General features: G+C 37.4%; 2 protein-coding genes across 7 annotated transcripts in view; one reads left to right on the forward strand and one right to left on the reverse strand.

Annotated features, from left to right (window-relative positions):
• HGSNAT (heparan-alpha-glucosaminide N-acetyltransferase) overlaps positions 1–16,985 on the forward strand; it is an 83,803-nt gene extending 66,818 nt beyond the window's left edge. Inside the window, exons 18-20 of one of the 2 annotated variants that reach the window (XR_013172374.1) lie at positions 7,620–7,678; positions 14,808–14,876; positions 16,935–16,985. Coding sequence is in view for 1 of the 2 variants with exons in the window: in XM_077152655.1 (XP_077008770.1) it covers positions 7,620–7,675 (56 nt within the window). In the remaining variant the exon portion in view is untranslated. Of the gene's footprint in view, positions 1–7,619; positions 8,398–14,807; positions 14,877–16,934 lie in introns of those variants that run through there. The other variant, XM_077152655.1, reaches the window with a different exon arrangement.
• Positions 1–20,271, reverse strand: part of INTS10 (integrator complex subunit 10) — a 30,141-nt gene extending 9,870 nt beyond the window's left edge. Inside the window, exons 1-13 of one of the 5 annotated variants that reach the window (XM_077152651.1) lie at positions 20,062–20,271; positions 19,374–19,441; positions 18,072–18,175; positions 17,184–17,323; positions 15,777–15,858; positions 15,135–15,275; positions 14,525–14,696; positions 13,830–13,999; positions 12,921–13,054; positions 9,391–9,547; positions 7,956–8,038; positions 7,056–7,208; positions 1,702–1,810 (exon numbers count right to left, since the gene is read on the reverse strand). In XM_077152651.1, the coding sequence (XP_077008766.1) occupies positions 1,702–1,810; positions 7,056–7,208; positions 7,956–8,038; positions 9,391–9,547; positions 12,921–13,054; positions 13,830–13,999; positions 14,525–14,696; positions 15,135–15,275; positions 15,777–15,858; positions 17,184–17,323; positions 18,072–18,175; positions 19,374–19,441; positions 20,062–20,190 (1,642 nt within the window). In that variant the 5' untranslated portion in view covers positions 20,191–20,271. Of the gene's footprint in view, positions 1–1,701; positions 1,811–7,055; positions 7,209–7,955; positions 8,039–9,390; positions 9,548–12,920; positions 13,055–13,829; positions 14,000–14,524; positions 14,697–15,134; positions 15,276–15,776; positions 15,859–17,183; positions 17,324–18,071; positions 18,176–19,325; positions 19,442–20,061 lie in introns of all 5 variants that reach the window. The other 4 variants (XM_077152652.1, XM_077152648.1, XM_077152647.1 and 1 more) reach the window with 4 other exon arrangements.
• Positions 20,272–23,166: the final 2,895 nt, after the last annotated feature.

Genomic DNA, 23,166 nt, shown 5'->3' on the forward strand with positions numbered 1-23,166 from the left:
ATTTTTAAAGCTTCTTTTAAATCTTTCAGTGATGTTTTGTAATCTTCAATGTAGAAGTTTTCACATTTTATATTAAAGTAATCCCTAAGTATTTTATGTTTTTAGATGCTCAACAGCACTTTAAAATTTCATTTCCTAATTACTTATTGCTAAGCATATATGAATTGAATTTTTTTGAATAATAGTCTTAGAAAATTTACTTATTAATTTTAGTAATTTTCTTTTTGAGATTCTATATAGCCAAATATGTTAATAAAGACAGTCTTTTTCAACCTATGCCTTTATCCTTTTCCTTGCCCTGTTAGCTAGGCTCTCCAGTGTGCTGAACAGAAGTGGTGAGAAAGACTCCATCTGCTGTTCTTCTCTTATGGGGGGAAGCATTTGATATTTCAAATTAAGTATCACGTTGATGAAGTTTCCTTCTATTCTTAGTTTGCTATGAGTTTTAATCATGAATAGGTGCTGAATTCTGTCCATATCAAGACAATTACATGATTTTTCTAATTTATTCTGTTAATATGGTGAACTATACTGATTTCTGTAAACCATGCTTACTTTCCCAAAATATTTGGCTATAATGTTTTATTGTTTTTCTAGATTGCTGTATTTGCTAATATTTTGTAAGCATTTTGGCATCTATGGTCATGATGGATACCAGTCTTTAGTTTTCTTTTTCTGTATTGTCCTTATTTGATTTTGTTATCAGGGTTACGCTGCCCTCATAAAATGAACTGGGACATTTTCTCTCTTCCACCATATTTTGAACAAGTTTGCATAGGATTGGTTTTATTCTTCATTAAATCCTCAGTGGAATTCACCAGTGAAGCCATTTTGGCCTGCAGTTTTCTTTGTGGGGAAGATTTTGATAACAAATTCAATTTCTTTGATAGACACAGGAACATTCAGATATTCAACTTCATTTTGCGTCAGTTTTAGTAAGATTTGATTTTCCAAGGAATTTTTCCATTTCATCTAAGGTGTTGAATTTACTGGCATAATGTTATTCATAGGGTATTCTTTAACTGACCTTTAGATTTCAGTAGGATCTGTAGTGACACCCCCTTTCATTCCTAATAGTGAGAATTTTTGTACACTTTCCTCTTGATTAATATAGTTAGGGGGTTATCAATTTTATTAATCTTCTCAAAGAACTAACTTTTGGCTTTATTAATTTTAACAATTTTCTTTTCTATTCCATTGATTTCTACTCTTTACTTTATTTTCTGCCTTCTACTTATTTGCTTATCTTTTTCTAACTTTTAAGATGGAAACTTAGATCACTGATAGTAATCAAGATTTTCCTTTCTTACATAAGTATTTTCAAACTATAAATTTATGTAGTTTTTTCAAGCAATGTACAACTTGAGGTAGAGCTCAAATGACCCAAGAAGGAAATTACACTAAAAGATACTTCTTAACTAACTACAAGTTTTCTAGAATTGGTAAAGATATGAAAAGGAGTTCACCAATGTTCTTCAAAGAGATAAACTCAGGAAGTGAAGTGTACTTTGAAGAAAGGCAGATTTACAGCTGTTTATAAAATTAAAGCCAAGGGGAAACTGGCAACCGGTTAACTTTTTATACAATTTGTCGAGCCTGAAGATGACAACAGTATTATCTTATTAGGAACTGTAAAACATTTCCAAGGCTTGGATACTAAAGCTATTTGTTACAAAATTAAAATAAAACTTATCACTGTACCTTTTCTAAATTTGGGTTTTATTTTTGATGGCTCCTCCTGTGATTTGCCTCCCTCTTGAATGGGAAGTATCATGTAGCACATCAGATCAAGGACTTTTTCACATGTCATCTAAAGAAGACAAGACCAAAAGGAAATAACCTGAAGTTTTCTGATACTGAAACCAAAACCAAATCAAATGTAATACCAAAATATCTGCATACAAAAGAAAAACTGGGCAACTTCTGTACAGGGAGGTCTACAGCTCTGCCTCGAGACTATACTCTCTATATATGATTATTTTTTAAATCAACAACAAATATAGAAAAAGTAACAGATTAAATCTCTGTATTAGCCTTTGCAGGAATAATAATCTATTCTTTGCTATTAAGAAACAAAGAATGAAACTTAAAAAAAAAATTAATCAAGTATTATCTAACCTTCTACCAAGATGTTTAACAGCCCAGTGGAATCCAAAAGAAGTAGAAGTCACTGTCCTGACTTAAAGACATTTACTAACTCACTAAAAAGAAAAATAACAAAATAAGAAAATATAGAGGCCCAAACAGTAGTAAAGACCATAATTTGAATCAAAGGAGAAATGTATACAGGTTAAACTAGAGAAAAAGTTCAGGTAGGGAAGTTACCCTGAACTAAGCCTCAAAGGGGAATATCTGGAGTGTGGAAGAGAGAAAAAGAGTTTTTAAAGCAGAAGAAAGGAGCTGTGAAAGGGCTGTGTATGAGTGTTAGGTGATTCACTTGAGGGGAAGAAGGGTTTGTGGTAGACTGAATCATGTCCCCGACAAAGACATGTTCAAGCCTTAACCCCTGGTCCTGTGGGTATGGACTCATTTGTAAACAGGAGCTCTGAAGTTGTTATGTGGATGAGGCCAAACTAAATCAGGGTGGGCCTTGATCCAATATGATGGCAGTCCTTATAAGGAGACAAATCCAGACAGATGACTGAGCAAGAGGAGTAGACACCACAGGAGGAGACTGAAGCAGACAGACTGACTGCCAGCCAGTTACCACCAGCACACTACAGACTGCGGAGGATACATGGATTGTCAATTCCTTAATTTTGACTTCTAGCTTCCAGACTATGAGACAATAAATTCCTGCTAAACCAACCAGTTCGTGGTATTTGTCAGAGCAGCCCTGGCAAACTAAGACAGAAATATAGAGATAAGAAATTGGATAGATGCGATGTTGGTGTATTAGGGAAGAACTTGTATGCTACTGAGCAGGCTGGTCCTGATCCACAAAAAGTAAAGCATCACCATTCGCCTTCCGTCTACCTATTAAAATCCTACTACTACTATTAAGATTCCATTTAGTATTTTCTGTGTCAGGCACGACTCTCATATCATTCTCACTTTACAGATGATGACATGGAATTGTAAAGCCTTATTTCCCAACCTTTTTCATATCTTGGGCACATCTAGAAAATAATACTTGTACAGCACAATAGGGTAAGTACAAGAGGCTGTTCACAGCTAGTAGCAACCAACCAGGTGCTCTGTGCAGAGGACTGAGGGGCCCACATATTGGCACATGTGGAGGCCATCCATGGCCACAGTGCTGTGAAGCTCTAACTTAGAGAGACTGGTAGCTTGGCAGTTAAGAATTTCAACTACAGAGTTAGGCAGTTCTGGTGAGGTCTCCAAAGGCACATAGTTAGCAAGTGGTAGGGTCAGAACTTGTACTTCAGAGTCATGTAGGGTCACCATCTGTTAGTGCCCACTTCCAGCCAACCCTTCCTATAAATCATTCCTTTACTACATGGATCATAGCATAAACATTCCCATGAATGCCTACTGTGCACATATATGTCTGAGGCATATCTCTTAATATTTGATTTTACACTGTCTTATACAAATAATTATACTTTTCTCTCCAACTCAAATGATATATCGCTGAATGGGGGCCCCTATATTCCCCGCGTTCTGCTTTAGGCACACACACCCAGTGCCTGGGTCAACACTGGGCACCCAGAGAGTCAATACTGCAATTAAGTGGAATGAAGAAAGCAATGTTTTCAACAACAATGGCCATCAATTGTAGACTTGCTCAGTTAAAGGGCATGGATTAATGTTGTGGTGGCAATGGAAATAAAGGGCAATACACCAAAGAGATTAGTACATATCAGAAGAATCTAAAGGAGTTAGTGATTAATTAGCTAGAGTAAGGGTCAACCATGACTCAAAGGTTTCATATCTAAGGTCCAAGGAACTAAGGAAACTTATATTTAGACATGATGATAGTGAACTGAAGACAGGCAGAGTACTGGAGATTCATGAATCAGTACTGCACTTGTAGGCCTAATAGTGACCACCTAAGAGGTGGTGACTGAAACCCTCAGAGATGAGCCTGCGTAGCTTAATTATATCTACGAATTTATTTTATGTTCCTTACTCTAATGGATAATAGAAGTGTTTTATAGAGCTTTCTAATGCTACATGATCTGTATTGATCTGTCTATATTTGTGTGGGTGAAGATATACTCTCTTTTAAGTTATCAGAAGGAATTAATTGAAAATTAAAATCTGGGTACCAAATAATTATATAAATGATAGTAGAAAAATGTTTTCAATTTTAAATCCACATATTCTACATGCTCTACAACTGTTTGTTTCAAAAAATTATTATGGGAAATTATAAATCATACTTTAGAGTTTAACTTTAAAAACGTAACTAAGAAGAGGAAATGTCTTCATTTAGATTAGTGCTAGAGAAAATGTGAAGAAAAGGATGTACCTATTCACTGTTGGTAGGGAAGATGAGAGGTGCAGGCCCTCTGAAGGTCAGTGTGGTGGTTCCACAGGAGGCTAGGGGTAGGGCTGCCATATGCTCTTACAACCCCACTGACAGGTATATACCTGGAGGAACTGAGAGTGGGGATATGAATGGACATTTGCACAATGGTGGTTGTGGCAGCAGGCAATGTTTGCAATTCGCAATAAATGGAGGTGGCCTAAGGATACAACAACTGAGGAAAGGAAGGGGGAACTGTGGTTACGTGGTTACACACAATGGACTACTGAGCAGAGGCAAGAAGGAATGAAGTTGTGAGGCATGAGACCAGGTAAATGAATCCTAAGGACAGTATGTTGAATAAAATGTTAGAAATAAAAAGACAAATATTATCGTGCCTCACTCATATATATATTAATTATAATATATAAACTCTGAGAATTGAAGTCGAGAGCATGGATTATCAGGTTGGGGCCTATTGGAAAGGTTCTTAGATTGTAAGCTCTTATGGCAGTCACATCTATTTAGGAGTGGTAACTGATATTTCTAAATTCTGAGATACTGAGCTATCTGTATATAACCTGCTTGTTCCCTGAAACTTCAGGTATCTATGTGACACCTGAGACTCAGAGTTACAGCACTGAAGCTATCAAAGTCAACATTACCCCATTCAGCAACCATTAAAAAAGCTGAAAAAGTGATTAGACTTCATCTAGAGATATGAATGAAACTGATCTGGATAGGACTAAAGTAAATCAGAATACTGGATTGAGGATGATATGGATCATATTTTAAAAGTTCAACCTCTGTGCAAGATCAAAAGAAGAGATGTTTATGTGATGCAAATTTTATATTTGGGACAGCACATTATCTAATTTAACTTGTATGGTCAGTTTACTTGAACACAGTAATTACATGGAATCTTGAATAGGGTGTGAGATCTTGTTGGGTTGTACAAGTTAGTGTGATGCCCCAATATATCCCAGAGTAATTTGGGCAGAGAATAAAAAAGTATTTGCAAATTCCCCTTGGAGGACTGGGGAGAAAGGAGGAAATGTTAAACTTCCCCATCTGGGAAATTTCTGATATTCTTGCAAGCAATTCAATAGTCTGAGCCCTCAATCTAGGAGCTCAGCCCTATGAAACTTAGTCCTGCAAACGAGAGGATAAGTGTACTGATGATTATAAAAGTCACCCCTAGAGAGCCTCTTTTGTTGCTCAGATGTGGCTTCTCGCTCTACACCAATTTGGCAGGTGAACTCTGCCCTTTCTCCTACATGGGACGTGACTCCCAGGGGTGTAAATCTCCTTGGCAACGTGGGACCTAACTCCTGAGTATGAGCCTGGACCTGGCATCATGGGAATGAGAAAGCCTTCTTGACCAAAGGGGGAAGAGAGAGATCTCTCAGTGGCTGAGAGATTTCAGTCAGGAGGTTATCCTGGAGGTTATTCTTATGCACTGTATAGGTATCTTTAGTTTATGGTGTATTGAAGTAGCTGAAGGGAAGTACCTGAAATTGTTGAACTGTGTTCCAGTAGCCTTGATTCTTGAAGAAGACTATGTAACTATATAGCTTTTACAATGTGACTGTGTGATTGTGAAAACCTTGTCTGATGCCCCTTTTAACCAGGGTATGGAGAGATGAGTTAAAAAAAAAAAAAGGATAAAAAATAATAATAGGGGGAGATAAAGGGTAAAAATTGGGTAGATTGACATAGTATGGGTCAATGAGAATAAGGTGTAAGGAGTATGGGTTCTTTTTTCTCTTTTTCTTTCTTTTTCTGTAGTGATGCAAATGTTCTAAAAATGATCATGGTGAAGAATACACAATTATGTGATGATATTGTGAGTCACAATGTATAATATGGTTGGACTGTGTGTGGCTATTTCTCAATAAAAATATTTTTTAAAAAAGCTAAGAAGAAATGTCTTAAAAATACTTAATTTAGGATTTTTAATCATGAAGTAATCAACTAATATACAGAGACAAGAAGTCAGTTTGTGTGTTTAAGATGTGGCTTTGACTTTATAGAGTACTTATGTATATATCTGTATATATATATATGAAATATGCTTTTCATTTTAATTGAATTCAGTTGCTTATTGAGTATGTACTCTGTGCAATCATTGTACCAGATGCTGTGAGGGATTCAAAGGTAAAAAAAACAGTTCCCACTTTGTAAGTTGAGGGGCTCACAATCTCCTGGAAGAAAACATACCCATAGAAAAATCTGCTTCTGTAACACCCCTATGAGGTGTCATCACCTCATTAAAAATGGAGAGCATGAGGTATGGATAAGCCTCATGTAAATTCTCCATTTCCCACTTAATATAACTGATTCTTCTTTCCAAGGATAACAGTACTGATTCCACTTTAAAAGGATTCCAGGCAAGAAAGTGAAAAAAGTGAAGGCTACTTTCGGGGATGCTATAGTAAAGAAAAAATGAAGTAAAACAAAATCATCATGATTTTCATCAGCAGATTAGATAATAAATCTAGGCGGAAGATCAATTTCAAGTAAATATACACTGAAGTAAGAGAAACAGCTCTCTAGGAAAAAGAGAAACCCCCAGGGGAGCTAAGGCATTCTGAGGGTTCCCGTGCGAGGTCTGTTAACTTACCCTGTACTCCCCTAGAGCGAAGTGGCAGGTCGCTAGCTGGATGAGCGCTCTCTGATGCTCCAAGGTCCCCTGTCCTGTGATCTGTGGCTGAGGGAGTGATCCCTGGAGAGCTGCCAAATGATGCAAGCTGGCTATTGCCTTTTTATATTGACCCTTAGAAAGATTTAACACCAAGGAGGAAAAAAACACAGCCATTAAAAAAAAAAAAGCCTCAGACCTAAGCAATTAGCAAGAAATTATATATAAGGTACCTCTGCTTGTTCAGCGGGGGAGGAGAAAGGAGACTTGGGAACAGAATTGAACTGACTTACCTGAAAGCTAGATTAGGGTTGTATATCCCATTTTATAAGTACAAAGATTTTCCTTTCTGTTCTTAAATCTTAAGACTGAAAAAATAACACCAGCCCTTTGAAAAAGTATGTTTTGGGCATAGAAATAGTTTACTAACACCACTTCTCCTCTATGAAGGATGCTAACAGCAAACTGTCCATTTCCACAACAAAGGCTGGAAACTGTACATCTCATTTTGGTTCACTGGTGAATTATCTACTCTCTCCATTTTAGGCACAAGCAGCTCAAGTTCCAGACAGCAAAGAAGAAGTAAAGAGAAGGAGGAGTGACAAGTATGTATTTTTTATGAAAAAGTAAAAGCCTTACTTTGTAATTACCGAGGGGTGTGACTGGCCATACCCAGAGTAACATAGAAGATAAAGCCTCGTCACTGTACAGTCATGTTGAGATGGCAGAGGACCGTACTCCCTCAGCCACAGAAATCAGAACATCTCTAAAGGAGCAAGGATTCCTCCACAGAGGGAACGTAATATATCTTGCATGTTAAACCTGGTTTGCAACAATAATCATCCTGCACAGACGTAGGTCCATGGGATATTTTTTTTTTACCTGATAGATGATCATATCAGTGAGGAAGATTCTTAACCAAAGCCAAGTATCTGTCTTCCAAGCCAAACAAATCCGTGTAAATTCTGAGCAAGAATTCAAAACAAAATTTACTGAAAACGTATAATTCAAACATAAAACAAACTAACAAAACCCAACAAGAGAAAACAGCAGAGAGACAAATTACCAAAAAAAGGGAGGAACTTGAGACTTTGATTTCTAAAACAACTGGAGAGTAGAGGCAGAACGTTACACATATATCAGCAATACTTTTATCAGGCACCAATATTTACTAAGGATGTACCATATGCTGAGAACTGTTCAAGGTGCTTATCCTGTATTACTTTATCTTTTAAAATATTTTGTTTTCCCTAGAATAAGGTCCTGACTTATTTTCAACCAATTAAAATATAAAATATTAAACATATAACACAAAGAATTTTAATTCATTTTTAAAACAGTGAATTTTTAACTAAAGGAAAAAACCCTCCAAAATAATCACACAAGTGTTCACAATTCTAGATGTGACGAGAATCCAAATGATGCTATATTTACTTCAAAAATATGATTTGACATATCCAACAATGGGCTCTGTACTGACAGAATGATAGAAGGAAGCCAGGGGATGAATTGTCCACTAGCTAAAAGGAAAGTAACAGACCTTGATTCCAAAGTATAGTAAAAAAAGATGCTGGTTAGTAAAGTGTCAGTGATTTCTAAGTAATGATGAAATACTCAATAGTTTAAATATTATGAAAATAAAACTCCTCCAAATGTTATGTCTATATACAAAGCATGTAAGGTTTCTACAGTGTTTAGAATTTGAGTTTTTCACACAAACAAATTAATGCAGACAAAAACAACAATACCCTTTGGATTCTTAGCCACATGTGGCTTGAGGAAGATGCAAAGCAATGGGACAGAACTAAAAATATAAAACAAACACAGCAAGGAAACAAATAAGTCTAGAGAGGCAAATTTCTCTATTTGCAGAGATGCAAATAGTTATTTGACAATTGATAACCCATTAGGCATCCTGCTCAAAAAAAGAATTCTATAAAATGTGTGAACTGCAATCAATTCAATTATCCATCAATGACTTGGCAGTTCAACTAGCACAGGAATATATATATATACATATATTTTGTATGCTGTATGGTGGGGTCACATTTCATTATTTTTCCATGTGAGTATCCTGTTATAGCAGCACCATTTGTTGAACTCTTGTTAGTTTGCTTGTTTTTTTCTTTCCTTGTTTGCTTGCTTGTTTGTTTTTGGGGAAGTGCATGAGCGGGGAATTGAATCCGGGTCTTCCGCATGGCAGGTGAGAATTCTACCACTGAACTACCCTTGCACCCCTCACAAGGATATTTTTTTAGCATAATTATTTTACATACAAAAATTAAACAGTACCACACCAATATAAGTACATTCTTACCCTTGTCAAGGAATTCTAGGGAATACAGCAACTCCCAGCTCTCCCTGGCCAATTTAAAGCTTTCTAACACTTCAATTGAGTTCGCAAGCTCTGCTTTATTGACTACAATGTGACGATTCCTTCCTTTTGCTGAACAGTCTTCATCGTCTGAACTCTGCTTAAAGAATGTGAAGAACACATGTAATTCAAAGTTACAAATATAGTCATCTACTGAAACTATTATGTTTATTGCTGATAATTCTGACTATATGATTTATATCAAAGGATGGTATCATGGGTATAATAAATTTTTAAAATTTAACTACTTAGGTTTGAAAAATAATGCAAAATTTCAACCTTTTCACTCTTGCACAATTTTTATTTTTAAATTAAGTTTTTTTCTTTTCTTTTCTTTTCTTTTTTTTTACATGGGCAGGTACCGGGAATCGAACCTGGGTCCTTGGGCATGGCAGGCAAGCACTCTTACCTGATGAACCACTATGGCCCACCTGAGTTTTTTTCTTTTTTGATGATAAATTCTGAGGCTATGTTGGCTTAAGAGCAAAGCTAATGCAGTTAAAATTCCAACCAGTTGATAAAAGCAAAAAACTTAGGTTTTTACATTGAGAGACACAAATTTAAGTAGCAACTGTTTTATAGTTTATTTTCCCAATATGTGACATTATTTAATTTGCTTCCAAATACAATTAAAGCTTGAGTCCCCTGGAAGTAATATCAGAGAAAAGACTGTTACTTATCGTCTGATAACTACATATAACCCTTCTCCAATAGCAACCCCTGTTTTTAACTCTGCTCTCTGTCAACACAAGGTATATAGTCAGAAATTCCAGTTGTCTGCACTTATCTATTAGTGTCTTTTGTATTTTACAGAACAGATTTCTATTTTTTTTGCTCGTCATCTCAAGTAATATAAACACAAAGAAAAAAGAGTGCTGCCTATAAAGGTAACTATTGTACATGGCACTGGGTATAGCCAGATGATTTATTAAAAAAGCAGTGAAGATAAAACAGCTCTATTTAATTTTATTTTGCTGAGAATTTCTCAAATCTCTCATTCTACCTAGATGATTTTATGAATTCAAGGACCCAAATTAAATTCTTTTACAGGTTTTTACTACATTAAGTTCATTAACAAATATTTGTAAGCTTTTTTTTAGCTAAAAAGCTCCATTCCTCAAACTAATTTCTGTCAAAATAGGCAATATTTTTTTGGCACATACCTCCTACTACCCATCTCTTTTCCCTGTTTTAAGAGCTTAGTCTCTTCCTCCTATTCCTTGATGCTTGGGGACCCTACCCTGCCTCACCCTGTTTAGTTCCCATAATCTTTCCCTCTCCTTAGCAGTGACACAGATGTCCAGACCCGTTTCTCAATCTAAACCTATCAGAGATCTGAGGGAAAAGCACTCCTATCACAATGCACAGCTATAATCAGGTGCAAAAGCCATGAGATAGGAATGGATTCAGCGTGCCAGAGGTGCACAAAGAAGGCCGAACTGTCAGCAGCATGGAAGGGCTTGACCATGCAAGGCCTAGAAAGCAAAGTGAAGAGTTTGGCTTTCCTCTAAGTGTGAAGGGAAGCCATTACAGAGTGCGAGGCAGGGGAGTGAAGTCTGATTTATGTTTTAAAAAGACCGTCCTGTCTGCCGTGCGCAAAAGAGACTGGAGGGACAAAGAGTGAAAGTAGAGAGAGAAGACAACTATTCCAATTGTCTGGGAAAGAGATAATGATTGTTTGAACCAGGAAGGAAGTGGCATAGATGGACAGAAATGGATGGATTGGGGCTATGTTATATGCAGTGAATTACATGGGGACATATGATCACTTTTAGTTAAAACTAATAATATATATTACCTGTTATCCCACCTGCTTGGGAAAAGTAGCTATGGTTTTATGGTGAGGTACCAGGATAAGCCATGTACCCTCAGAAATCAGAAAAGGGAGGGAGGGTAGGAGGGAGAAAGGAAGGAAGGGTTCAGGAGTTGGTCAACTTTTTCTGTAAAGGACCAGATGATAAATATTTTAGCCTTTGCAGGCCATACAGATTCCATTGCAACTACTCAATTCTGGTACCCCTTGCCCTATGTGTGAACAAATGATGTAACTGTGTTCCAATAAAACTTAAGGCCGATTTGGCTCATAGTCATTGTTTGCCAACCTCTGCTTGGGAGGGAGGGAGGGAGGGAGGAAGGCAGGCAGGCAGGCAAGGAGGAAACAAAGAGAGAGAAGACAGAGAGCATTTGGGAGAGCCTGCTTAGCACAGTTCTCAACCTGGGGTTGCTGGGCTGCATAGGTTGTCAACCCCTGGGATTATGTGCAAAATTGTGCATATGTGCATATTTTTGCTTGAGGAAACATAACTTAAATTAGTTTATCAAAAGGGTAAATACCCTTACAAACATTCAGAAAGGCTGTGTCTCCTGCTCCAATTCATCCTCTATATTATAGAGTCTATAATGACATCAATGTAATCTGATCAAGGCATATTTCTAATGATACCCAGGGTCTGGCAAAATGACTCAAAGACTGAAGTACAGAGGGGAAGGGAAACTGAAAGTATGGAGGGTCCTTGTTGCCCATGGGCATTTCTACTGAAGCAGAGGTTGGCAAACAATGACTGTGAGCCAAATCGGCCTAAAGTTTTATTGGAACATAGTCACATCATTCGTTTATATATGGGGCAGGGGGTACCATGGTTGCAAAGTTGCAACAGAAACTATATGGCCTGCAAAGCTTAAAATATTTATTATCTGGTTCTTTACAGAAAAAGTTGAGCAACTCCTGAACTGGAACGTCCCAATTAACCTCTGCTAAAGATTTAAATGAAAGAAAGGGTTTCTCTGAGTTAAAGAAGCTTGAAAATCACTGTCCTACACAGCCTTGTGACTTGGCCAAATGAGAAGCCTGGTGGTGCTAAATATTGCCTCTTAGTGCAAACTGTCTTCTCTTGACAAACTCTACCTCCCAATCCCACTGACAAAACCCTGTACATTCTACAAGGCTGATTTCAAATGCTGACCTTCATGATACTTTTACTGATCTCCCTGTGGGTTGTAATTACTTCCTACCTTCAATGCCTCAGCACTTTCCATTCTGAGGCCAGCACCCACGGTGCCCTAATCTAGATGGCCAATAGGTTTTACTTTTTTTTTCCTTTCAAAACTCTAATCAATACCTTTCAGTCAAAACAGGTAAAATAACTTAGACCAGGGTTTGTCACCCTCAGCACTACTGACCTTTTGGGGCAGATAATTCTTTGTCATGGGGCTCTCTTGTGCAGGGCAGCACGTTTAGCAGCATCCCTGGCTCGACCCACTAGATGTTAATAGCAACCCCTTCCCACCCAACAGTGACAATCAAAAATGTTTCTAGACATTGCCAAATGTCTCTGGGGGCTAAACAACCTCCAGTAAAGCACTACTGACTTATACAGTAATTACCTTGTAGCTCTAAAACCACATTTTACAAAGATTCACCTTTAGCGACCATAAAAATATAATGTATTAAAAATTATATCTGAAAGGATTACCATGGTTTTTTCTCGTCCCTCAGCTAGTTTCCTTTTTTTATGTATATGTTTATTACGATCAATTTCTACATCACCATATACATTTGATACATCCTCAAGAAGAACCAATGGAGTTTGGGTTGGAGCATTAGGACCTATGGATGGGGGGAAAAAACCAAACATTTAGAAATGCAGCAAGTAGAAGTTTACTAAATAAATTGTAACATGAAAATAAAGGTCTTAAAAAATATGTTCACTGTGATCCCAATTAAGTAAACAAACAAGTATGGATGTATAGGAAAAAAGACTACAGCTATCCACCAAATTGTTCACAGACTCTCAGTGGTGGATTACAGGTGATATTTCCTTCTTTGTATTTGTTCTGATATATCAGCAAATTTTTAAAAAATGATCATGAATCATAAAATTACCAAAAGTAAGACCACAAAATTACATGTACCTTATGATTACAAATTCCACACAAAACAAATTTATCTGAAAGGCTATAAGGCAATATATAAAAAGGAGAGCTGTGTTATTTTGTCAAGGATTATTAGTGATTATACTCCTTATTTCTATTTTTCAAACTTTTGCTAGCATATATACATATATATATATATATATATTTTTTTTTTTTCTTTAACTCTTGGGAGGTCTTTGTGAAATCTACTTCAGCACTCCGTTATATTTGCTGCTTTTTCAAAATAAAGGCATTTGATCTCTGAATTTAGTTTCAAAGTACCACTATATCATTAGATATAGAAATCTATAATGAAAACATACTTAAAACCACTATCAACCAAAAAAAGCACTGGCACCACCCACAATTATTTGGATCCAAGGACAATGGTTGAATTAAACATTTTCACCTTCTTCACCATCCCTAAGGAGGCTAGTATTTTGAGACACTCCTAAAATTTTTAAACCAACCTTGAAAGAGAGATGGCTGTATGCTGTTGACATACTGGAATGCATTCTTAAAGAAGACCAACATAGTGGAATAAACCACTTGGTTTTTATATTTTGCATGAGCTTCATTATCAAAGTTGTTCATATATCTGCAGAGATCCTTCATTCTATGCAAAATATCACCATAGCTTCTGAAAGATGAAGGATGATAAAAATTACTCTGGGCTTGTTAGCAAAAGATCTAAAGAAATGCCATGATAGAACCATTATTTTTACCAAACATGCTCTAGGCATGTACAATTATTTTCTATTATCTGCATATAAGTGGCAAATTTCCTCTTCCAAATTAGGGCAGCAATCAGAGCAAGATTTCATGACATATGTATGGAATGTGTATGTGTGAAGATTAACCAATAAAAATATACATATACTTCATGACATAAACATGCCAAGTAGTTTCTCTTTTCTCTGAACTGCCAAGGAGAGCTTCAAACCCAACTTTACCTTAAGAATTCATACTCCAGTTAAGAATTTTTTAATAAAGTAAAAAAACTAGCCTCTTTCTGAGTAAATACTGAATGTTACAAAATTTACTCAATGAATAGTGTATCTTAACATTACATACTTTAAGAAAAAAAGTGCTTTTGTTTCTCAGGATCCTGAGAATAGGCAATCAAAAGATCTACTAGGCAATTCTAGAAATAAACAATTTTTACCGTCTTCCTTTATCCATCTGCCATTCACATCTCATTCCAACAACATTCAAAATCTTAAACAACCTCTCCCAAGGGTCCACAATCTGGGATGACTTTTCAGTCAGCCCTTCTATTATGTACTTCTGAGAGCTACGTTTGCTAGGCGACATCAAATCAGATGTATCTTGGGCACCTGAAATGTGAAGAATAAAGTAACCCACAATTAACATTATTACTAATTATTATTTATATGGTACTTGATAGAGAAAGAAAAATGTCTGACCTCCCATTCAAATCCCAACAGGTAACGTATTTTGTTCAAGGACCCTCACAACTGGTCAGTGGAGTGAGCAGAAGTGAATTTTGAGCAATGGTAAGTATATAAAGTTCAGGGCATTAATGCTACAATTCAGCAAGGAGAGTGTTTCAATTAGGGTAGAAGTAGTTCTAGAAAAGTCTCATCTCTTACTTGCAGTATCTTTTTATAAGTACCATATTTTAGAAACCCTCTCAAACTGGTAGGCAACCAGAAGAGGATAATCAGAATGATGAAGGATTTCTAAATCTGCAATTTGGAGCAAGAGTTTATGATAAATTTGTCTAAATGAAATTTCAAAATATTTGCACTTACTTTGATGCTGATTTTCTATTTGAGTTGACCTAGTGACATAATTGATATAAAATTCAGCTGCTTTGTTCAAGTACTTATATAATAAATTGGCAGGCAAGCGAACATCATGGTTGTTAATTATTAGAGGAAGGACATCACAAACTGTTGAAGGGGAGAAATAAGAAAAAATTCATTAGTTGTTTCTCCGCCCTATGAGTCAGACAAAAACAAAATTAATTTTAGAGTTTATTTCATGTAGTTTCTTAAAAATGGGTAGGGGGAGGGACCCCTATGGCACATTTGTTTATAAATTGCTGGGCAGAGAGACACTAGTGGATGGAGTCAGGGAGGAAACACATAAGTAGATTCTACATTATTGGGAAGGTTATAGTTCTTAAATGAGGTAGGTTCCAATGACCTTATGCTGCTTCATACTTATGAATGGTTACATGTATTCCTTTGGAGGTATCAAATATTATAAAATAAAACTTTAAAAGTTATTTAAATGCTTTCTGGATTTAAATATAATAATAAACAAGGATTTAAATTCCATAATATGAAGAGCTCCTTTGCTTTTTACAAATCACTTACTCCTGAGGTGATCCTTACCCCAGCATAATATACTTACTGTAAGGTAAACAGAACAAAATACAAGCTTCTTACCAAATAATTTTCTAAAGCAGTTAACAGGAGATTCTTGTTCTTCGATTGTTTCAGCCTCTAATAATGCCTCCCCAAGGCCAACCTGTTTCAAAATAAAATTAATAGTTTAAAAATGTGCTAACATTTAAAATGTCAGAATCACATGAAGGAGGGCATTTTTGTTTTTTTTCACATAGTTTGTACATTTAAATTTCCCTGAGAAACAAACATTCTAATTTTAAAGACTAGAAAGCAAAAGAGTGCATCAGCAACACAGTTCGGAATGGATCCCAAATTCACCTGACTACCTGAACACTGCGTCAATTATTGTCCTCTCAACTAGCAAAATTAAAATGCTAACAAAATGTCTACAGAAACTTAAGGAAAGTATTGCAACTAGAGTTAGAATAATAAAAGAGATGTAGAGAGTTTCTAAGAAATGTGGAAACTAACTTTATTCTCTATATGAAGATGTATTATATAGATAACATGTATCCCTTTCAAGAGTTCTCAAAAGTAGACATTCATACAAGCTGGGTTAGGCTGGCAGAACTATTTAAGTTTTAAGGCATCTTTCTATTAATGATGCCCTAACATAGTAGAAAGTCTGCCTAATATAGTAGAAAGTCTGCTTATCAAAATCTTACAACACATTTGCATTATCTTCTTTGAAACCACATAGAGATGCTCTTTGGTAGGGGTGGAACAATGTAGGAGATTACATTTAAAAAGTTAGAAGTTAGAATATCAGACAAGGAGGTATGGAGAAGGTTAAGCTGTGCCAGAAGCCAGAAAAATGGCATGGGAAAGAATAAGCAAGAGGCTGAATTAAAAGACTTAATGGTATGAATCCCAACTCTACCATTTACTGGCTATGGGGGGTTACTGAAGACGTTTAAGACTCAGTTTTCTCATCTGTAAGGTGGGAAACTACCTCAGGAGGTCTGGGGAGTAAAAAGGAGATACCTAGCACTTAACAATGCCTGCCAACAGCCTTTCATAATTATTACAGATATAGGGAAGAGGCAGGAATAGAGGGAAAAGTGTTCTTAGGGCAGATGTACATGAAAAACATGTCCGTTAAGACTATAGACTGTGTATTGCTCTCACTTAAATTAACATGCATTGTTTAATAGAATGGAGTAAGATTTTTTTTTTAAATTTCACTGTACTTTACAGGTTGCAAATAAATTGTACTGTCAATGGCTGGTGACTATTTTCTTACTGCTGGTAAGACAAAATTTTTAAAGTTTGATAACAGTTATATCTTTTTAGCATTACTGACAATGATTTCTTGATTTAAATTTAGTCTTATCAAGTACTCCTTAAAATCTCTGCTTTAGTAAAGATACTGAAGCTCTTAACCATACTGATTCATCTGCTGATTATCAGTTTGTTCTTAAGGGGAAGGAAAGGGCCGACTCTTACCCCATGTTGTACCACTGTTTCAGGGAAGCGCCTCAAAAGCAGAAGCAACATTTCTGATCGTTCCAGCGTGTTGAAGCATTGTTCTGTAACCTTAAGTAACATTTCACACTGAACCCGACCAGGAAGGGTTTCAAATAAACCTGTACACAACACATTTAAAAACTTTTAAAAGTTTTTGGAAGGTGAAAGTGAAAGAAAATACTGAAACAAAAAGTGTAAGTAAGGCATTTTCATATAACATTTACAAACACTACATGAAGAATCACTGCTGCTGGGTTTCAACTATTATCTGGTAGGTTTTTAGGTCAGACAATATGTGGCACAAGATGTTTGCTGAATGACCATAAAACATTTGGAGTCTTTATTAGATCCAGAAGACAAGAATGATGTATGTGAAGGGTCTCAGCAGTGCTTGCTGTAAGGGTGAGACAAAGAGCATTTGTTTGTTTAATCTGAAATGATCTAAACCATTTACTTTCTTTTTATCCAGAATATAAAATCTCTGATTGGCTACAGCAATGAACACAGAGAGGACGTTAAAGATAAAGGAGATGATAAATTAATAAAAGTTTTTCTCCTGTTTTATGGAGACCTAATTTATAGATGCTTTCTGATTACTCTAAAACCTGTTAAAAATATATTCAGTTTCCTGAACTCATTGATAAATCCACATCCTTTAAGAAAACTCAAGGATTCTAAGCAAATGTCAAGGGACATTTAAAAATTTATATGATTAATAAGTTTTTCTTGTATGAAATTCAGAAAAAAAGGACCCAAAATTATACATATGGATACCAACATCACAGATGAGACTTTTTGTGAGATTATATAATTTGGTATTCAGAAATGGTAGTTTTATAGACCATTAAGTTATCACTCCATTCTTACTTCTTAAAAATTGGGTTTGTTTATCCTGTGAATCGTTTCTTAATGCTGACGTAATAATGCTGATTTCTCTCCACACCACCGGCTGGTCTGGGAAATTCACAAACCTATTTTTAAAATGAATGCATTAAATTAAAATGTCAGATTCTATATAGTATCCAAAAAAGAAAGAACATTAGCATTTCGAAAAAAAACCCAGTTATTTCTTTAAGTGAATACTTAAGTGAATACTTAGCGTGCCCAAACAAACCAAAATATACAAAAACCAAAACTAAGAAAAATGAGGGTACTCATAAATCTTTAAAGGTTTTTATAAGAGAAATAAGTCACCATAATATATAAAGAACTCCTAAAAGTCAACAAAAACCCAAATTACCTAAAAGAAAAAATGAACAAAGGAAAATCACAGAAAATATAAATGGCCAAAGAGAACATATGAAAAGATACAAAACCTTATTAGTAATATAATTAACACAAATTTAAAAAATCAAGATGTCATTGTTTCTCCTGTCACATGGGTGGCAGAAACATACTTTGGAATAGTATTTGTTTGGTGAGCAATGTGATGGCATTAAAATTTAAAATCAAAATGTTAAATATGCATACTCTTTGACTATAAAAATCTATATCAAAGAATCTATTCTACAGAAAAAAACCCAAATGAGTACAAAGTTGTTTACTGATACTCTGACTATAAATTCAGATATTTGGAAAACATCCAAATGTCTACAAATAAAAGTATGGGTATGAAATGCTGTGCAGGCAAGAAAAAGAATAAAGTACATATCTACATATTAACATGGAAAGAGATCCATCATAGTAGGTGAAGAAAGAAAGCTGCAGAAAAATAAGAATAGCATGATCTCATTTTTGTAAATACACCCCCAAACTTTTTTTTATATAAATACTGTGTTTTCACATGTGTGTTTACATGTATACATATAGGCACAAAACTTAACTCTGGGATGTTTAGGAGGGACTTTCATTTCTTATTCTATATACTTCACTACTGTTTGAACTTTTACAAGGACCACGTATTATTTCTAAATAATAATAAATACAGAAATAATAAAGAAAAAAATTGGATAGAAAAGTCTTAAGCATAAAACATAAGAATTAGATGACTTCTCTGCACAAGGCATGTCAGCAGTTAACGAAAGGCCTAGACTTATTACTAAGTAAGCCTGAGATACCAGAGATCTAGATGAATTTGAAAGATCCTCCCCCAATTCCCAGTTCCATACACAGCAACCAAACCTCATGGAGAAATCCAGGGCAGTGCTGAAGTGAAGCCTCATCACTCACATGTCATACAACAGTCTCCCAGCCGTAGCCGTCCGCTCTGCATTCCGCTCGATGGTGTACATCTCATACTGCAACACAGAGAGGTCCAGGGGTCGTTAACTTGTAGCCCCGGGGGAGGTCCTCGTTCCCGCGGGCATCGCACGCTGGCGTCCACCAGCACCGCCCCCGCGCGGGCCGCAGGGCCTGAGAGTATGGCAGCAGCTGTGACAGCGCCACATGCATGGCAGCCTTTCTGTAAGGGCGTGGGTGCGTGACCCACAGGCTCACGCCCCCTCGGCCCCTAGATTAAGTGGGATAATATCTAAAAAGCCATTTGCTTCACAAATGGCTGACATTATTATGAATGAACAAGAGGACGGCTTTTCTCTAGAGGCGATGAAGTGCGGTCTAGGCCACGCCCCCACGGGTCCAACCAGACGGGACTTCAGGGGGAGTCCGCTGTCTCTCCAGGTGTTGGCCTTGCGGGTGAGAAGGCGTGCGAAAGGTGCAGGAGAACAGGGGCGGTAGAAGTAGAGAGAAATAGGGCGGAAAGAGAAGGGCGAGTTCGGGCCGGCGGCAGCCGAGACCCCCAGGCTGACACCCCCAGGCTGAGACCCCGAGGCTGGCGCAGTTGCCCGCCCCCCGCAACAGGGGCGCCGAGCCGGGCTCCCTCCTCGCAGGACGGCCACCCACACCGCCCTGACCTCACCTGGATGTTAAAGTCGGCCGGGTAGAGGCTGCGGGCAGTAATCAGCCATGCCTTCGCTGCCCACAGGTCCTGCTGCACCAGCTCCCGGGCTCGCTGCACCAGGAACTCGCAGTCACCCTGGGCCGACATGACCCAGGAGATGCCGAGTCCCTGCTGAAGGCCGCCGGACCTTCCGGCTCGGAAAGCGCAGCCGCCGCGGGAGGCTACTGCGCATGCCTCAGACCGCCCGGGCGCACACGACTTAATCCCGAAAAGTTTTCCGGGTTTTGTGAGCAGCCCCCTCCGCTCAGATCTCAGTAACCGCCAAGTCCCTTCCTCCTATGAGAAACCGGCGTTTTTAATGCCAATTTTTTCAGGTCATCTCAAAAACATGGAGAACTGGATTTCCACTCTTGAGCGCTCCAGTGTGACCCCAGTCAAGTCTGTGAGCATGCGTGGCAGCAAGTAATCGTTCCGCTTGTTGTCCTCGGCAGCCTTCGCGCTGCGCGGTGCGGGGAAGCTGTGGGGTTGGTGGGTAGGCCGGGGGATACCGGCGGTCCCCGAGCGTGCCCCGAGGCCTGGTACCTGGACTGGCTGGGAGGAGACTCGAGGGGAAAGGCAGGGAGGGAGCTCTGGTGTGACTCCGGAGGGCTCCCGCGAGGCGACGGGAAGGAGCGGGGCTGTGTGCGCGGGAAGCCCCCGGGCTCGGGGCGGCTGGAGGAAGCTTCCCCTGGGTCACTGTGCTCGGGACTCGCCTTCCCGTCTGAGATTTATAAGAAAGAAAAAAATCTGGGGTTCGGTTACCGTCCTCGGCCTAGAGGGGAATGATAATGCCTAGTGTCTTGTCTGGTGCCTTTTATCTTGCCTACATGTGTTGTTTCTCTGACGCTCGTTGAGCTCTTGGAGTAATTAGTACTTGGAAGGTACTTTGCTAAATGCTGCGGGAGCTACAAAATGACTAATTCACTATCCCATCAAGGTTTTATAATATTATGGACGGGTGACCTACAGAAAAATAACCGTACTGTTTTAATTTTCTCCTCCGACCAGAATCAAAGTCATTTTCACCAAAACTCCGCATTTGTTTTCCATTTGAGAGAAGGAAAACAAAGTAATCTCCCTGCTACGATGAAAAGGGGCTACATTTAAGAGCTTAAAAAAGCAGTATTTATTTGCCTAATAGGAAGGCTGTACCAAACAGTGGGTTCTGAGTAACTACTGAGAAATATTAATCAAACTTCTAGTTGCAAAAATTTTAGCAAATTTCTTTTACCATTGATATCTTCGACTTAAAAAACTAAGAAATTAAGCATTCAAAGCTGATTTAGGTATGCAAAAAATTATAATTATGCAGCTATATACACGAGAAAATTTTAAATATTTTAACAAATATGAATGTTATACATGCTTTACTATTTATCATATGTAAAATAAAACATATACTTAGTCATGAATAAATATACTTTTAGAGTTAGTGGTGAGCTAGTGTGCTAGTTTTAGAGATAGTAATGAATAAGGCAGGCATGCTATAACATCCATTAAAGTCTGAGCTTTTACTATTTTTTAAGGGCAATAGTAACTAAAAAAAGCTACTTCGATATTCGAATTTTTCAAAATTTGATTTGTTTCATTAGTTTCCTCAATGATATCCTTAACCAAAATTGACTGCTTTAACCTCAGTCATTCTGTAATATATTGGTTGCCATATTATCTTTCCAGAAAGCATTAAGTCCAAATGTGCTGTTTAATGTCCCCTGATTATGTAAAGGAACACCTTAATTGTGTGAACATTTGATAAGCTAGGATTGCTCAATGACAAAATTCTTTTGGCTTTGCAGAATAGAAGAAGGTAGAAAATTGAATCTACACAGATCAGGATGATTATTGTAAAGTGAAGGTCCTTAACATCACTGACAAATTTTTTTTTCATTATTTCAATGATTTTAGTTTGTGAAAATTCTTAAGAATTTCCAAGTGGTGAAAGTGATTGCTTCTGTCATTAATCTTTCTGTTTTGAATCTCCACGTTATAAGAAAGGAACTGTACACTTGTTTCTGAGTCTTTAGTTCTCTAGTGTTCTGTTGAGTAATAGTAGTAAACTACAATTTGAAATGTAGGAGCTAAATAAGAGAACTCTGGCTGTATTTTAGACTTCAATGAACTGAAATTGTCTGCCCTTTTCACCAGAATATAACGTAACACTTTTGTGGCTATTTTCTCTTGATTTTAAATGTTCTCCAGCTAAACATTTCTCCTAGGATGTCATGTAGGCATTTCAAAGTAGAGAAAGGTGGTACCATGCCAAGTCAGTTACCACCTTTTTCCCTCCATGGTGTGAACTCCAAGCCTCACTGAGAATCTGGGCACTGAGTTCATGTTTTCCATCATAACTTCTAAGTCTTGAAAAATGCTGATCATGCAGCACTCTAGCATCAAGTTCCATGAACTCAGTGCAATGATTTCTATTCAACCTTACATTTCGTGTTTTTTTTTTAGGTGCATGGCCTGGAAATCGAACCGGGTCTCCTGCATGGAAAGGGAGCATTCTACCACTGAACCACCCATGCACCCACCCTTACATTGCTTTTTACTTTCCACTTCAACAATCTTAAAACTAATATAGCAGTCTCTGAACACAGCCTCCTGACTTCACTGCCCTTATTCCCTCCTTGGTTCTTTTCAGTAATACTGTCGTTTTTCTTCTCTCTCTTTTTAGCTTCAGAGATCTTTTATTCACTTGACACCTTACTTTCTTTCTGGTATGTTTGCCTCCCCCTCGCCTTATTCTTTTCTTGCCATGCTAAAGCCTGGGGTAAGACTTTCTAAACATGTTCAACATCTTTGCCCTCTTTTCCTACCACTGTATCCATCCTACACTTTACCAGCCCTGAATCATGAATGTAATTGTGACTGGCTTATAATGGGTATACAATAATTATTTGTTCAGTGAATACTGAGGTGATTGCTGGAGAATAGCAAACACATGTGCAGATTACAAACTTGTTCCTGAATCTTTAGTTCTCTAGTGTTAACAATTGTAAAATGAAATTTGAAATGTAGAGGCTAAATAAGAGAACTCTGAATTTTAAATGCCAACCAATTGAAATTGAAACGGAGTCTAAGTGT

Source organism: Tamandua tetradactyla, chromosome 3 (genome assembly GCF_023851605.1).
Source record: "Tamandua tetradactyla isolate mTamTet1 chromosome 3, mTamTet1.pri, whole genome shotgun sequence".
Taxonomy (NCBI): domain Eukaryota; kingdom Metazoa; phylum Chordata; class Mammalia; order Pilosa; family Myrmecophagidae; genus Tamandua; species Tamandua tetradactyla.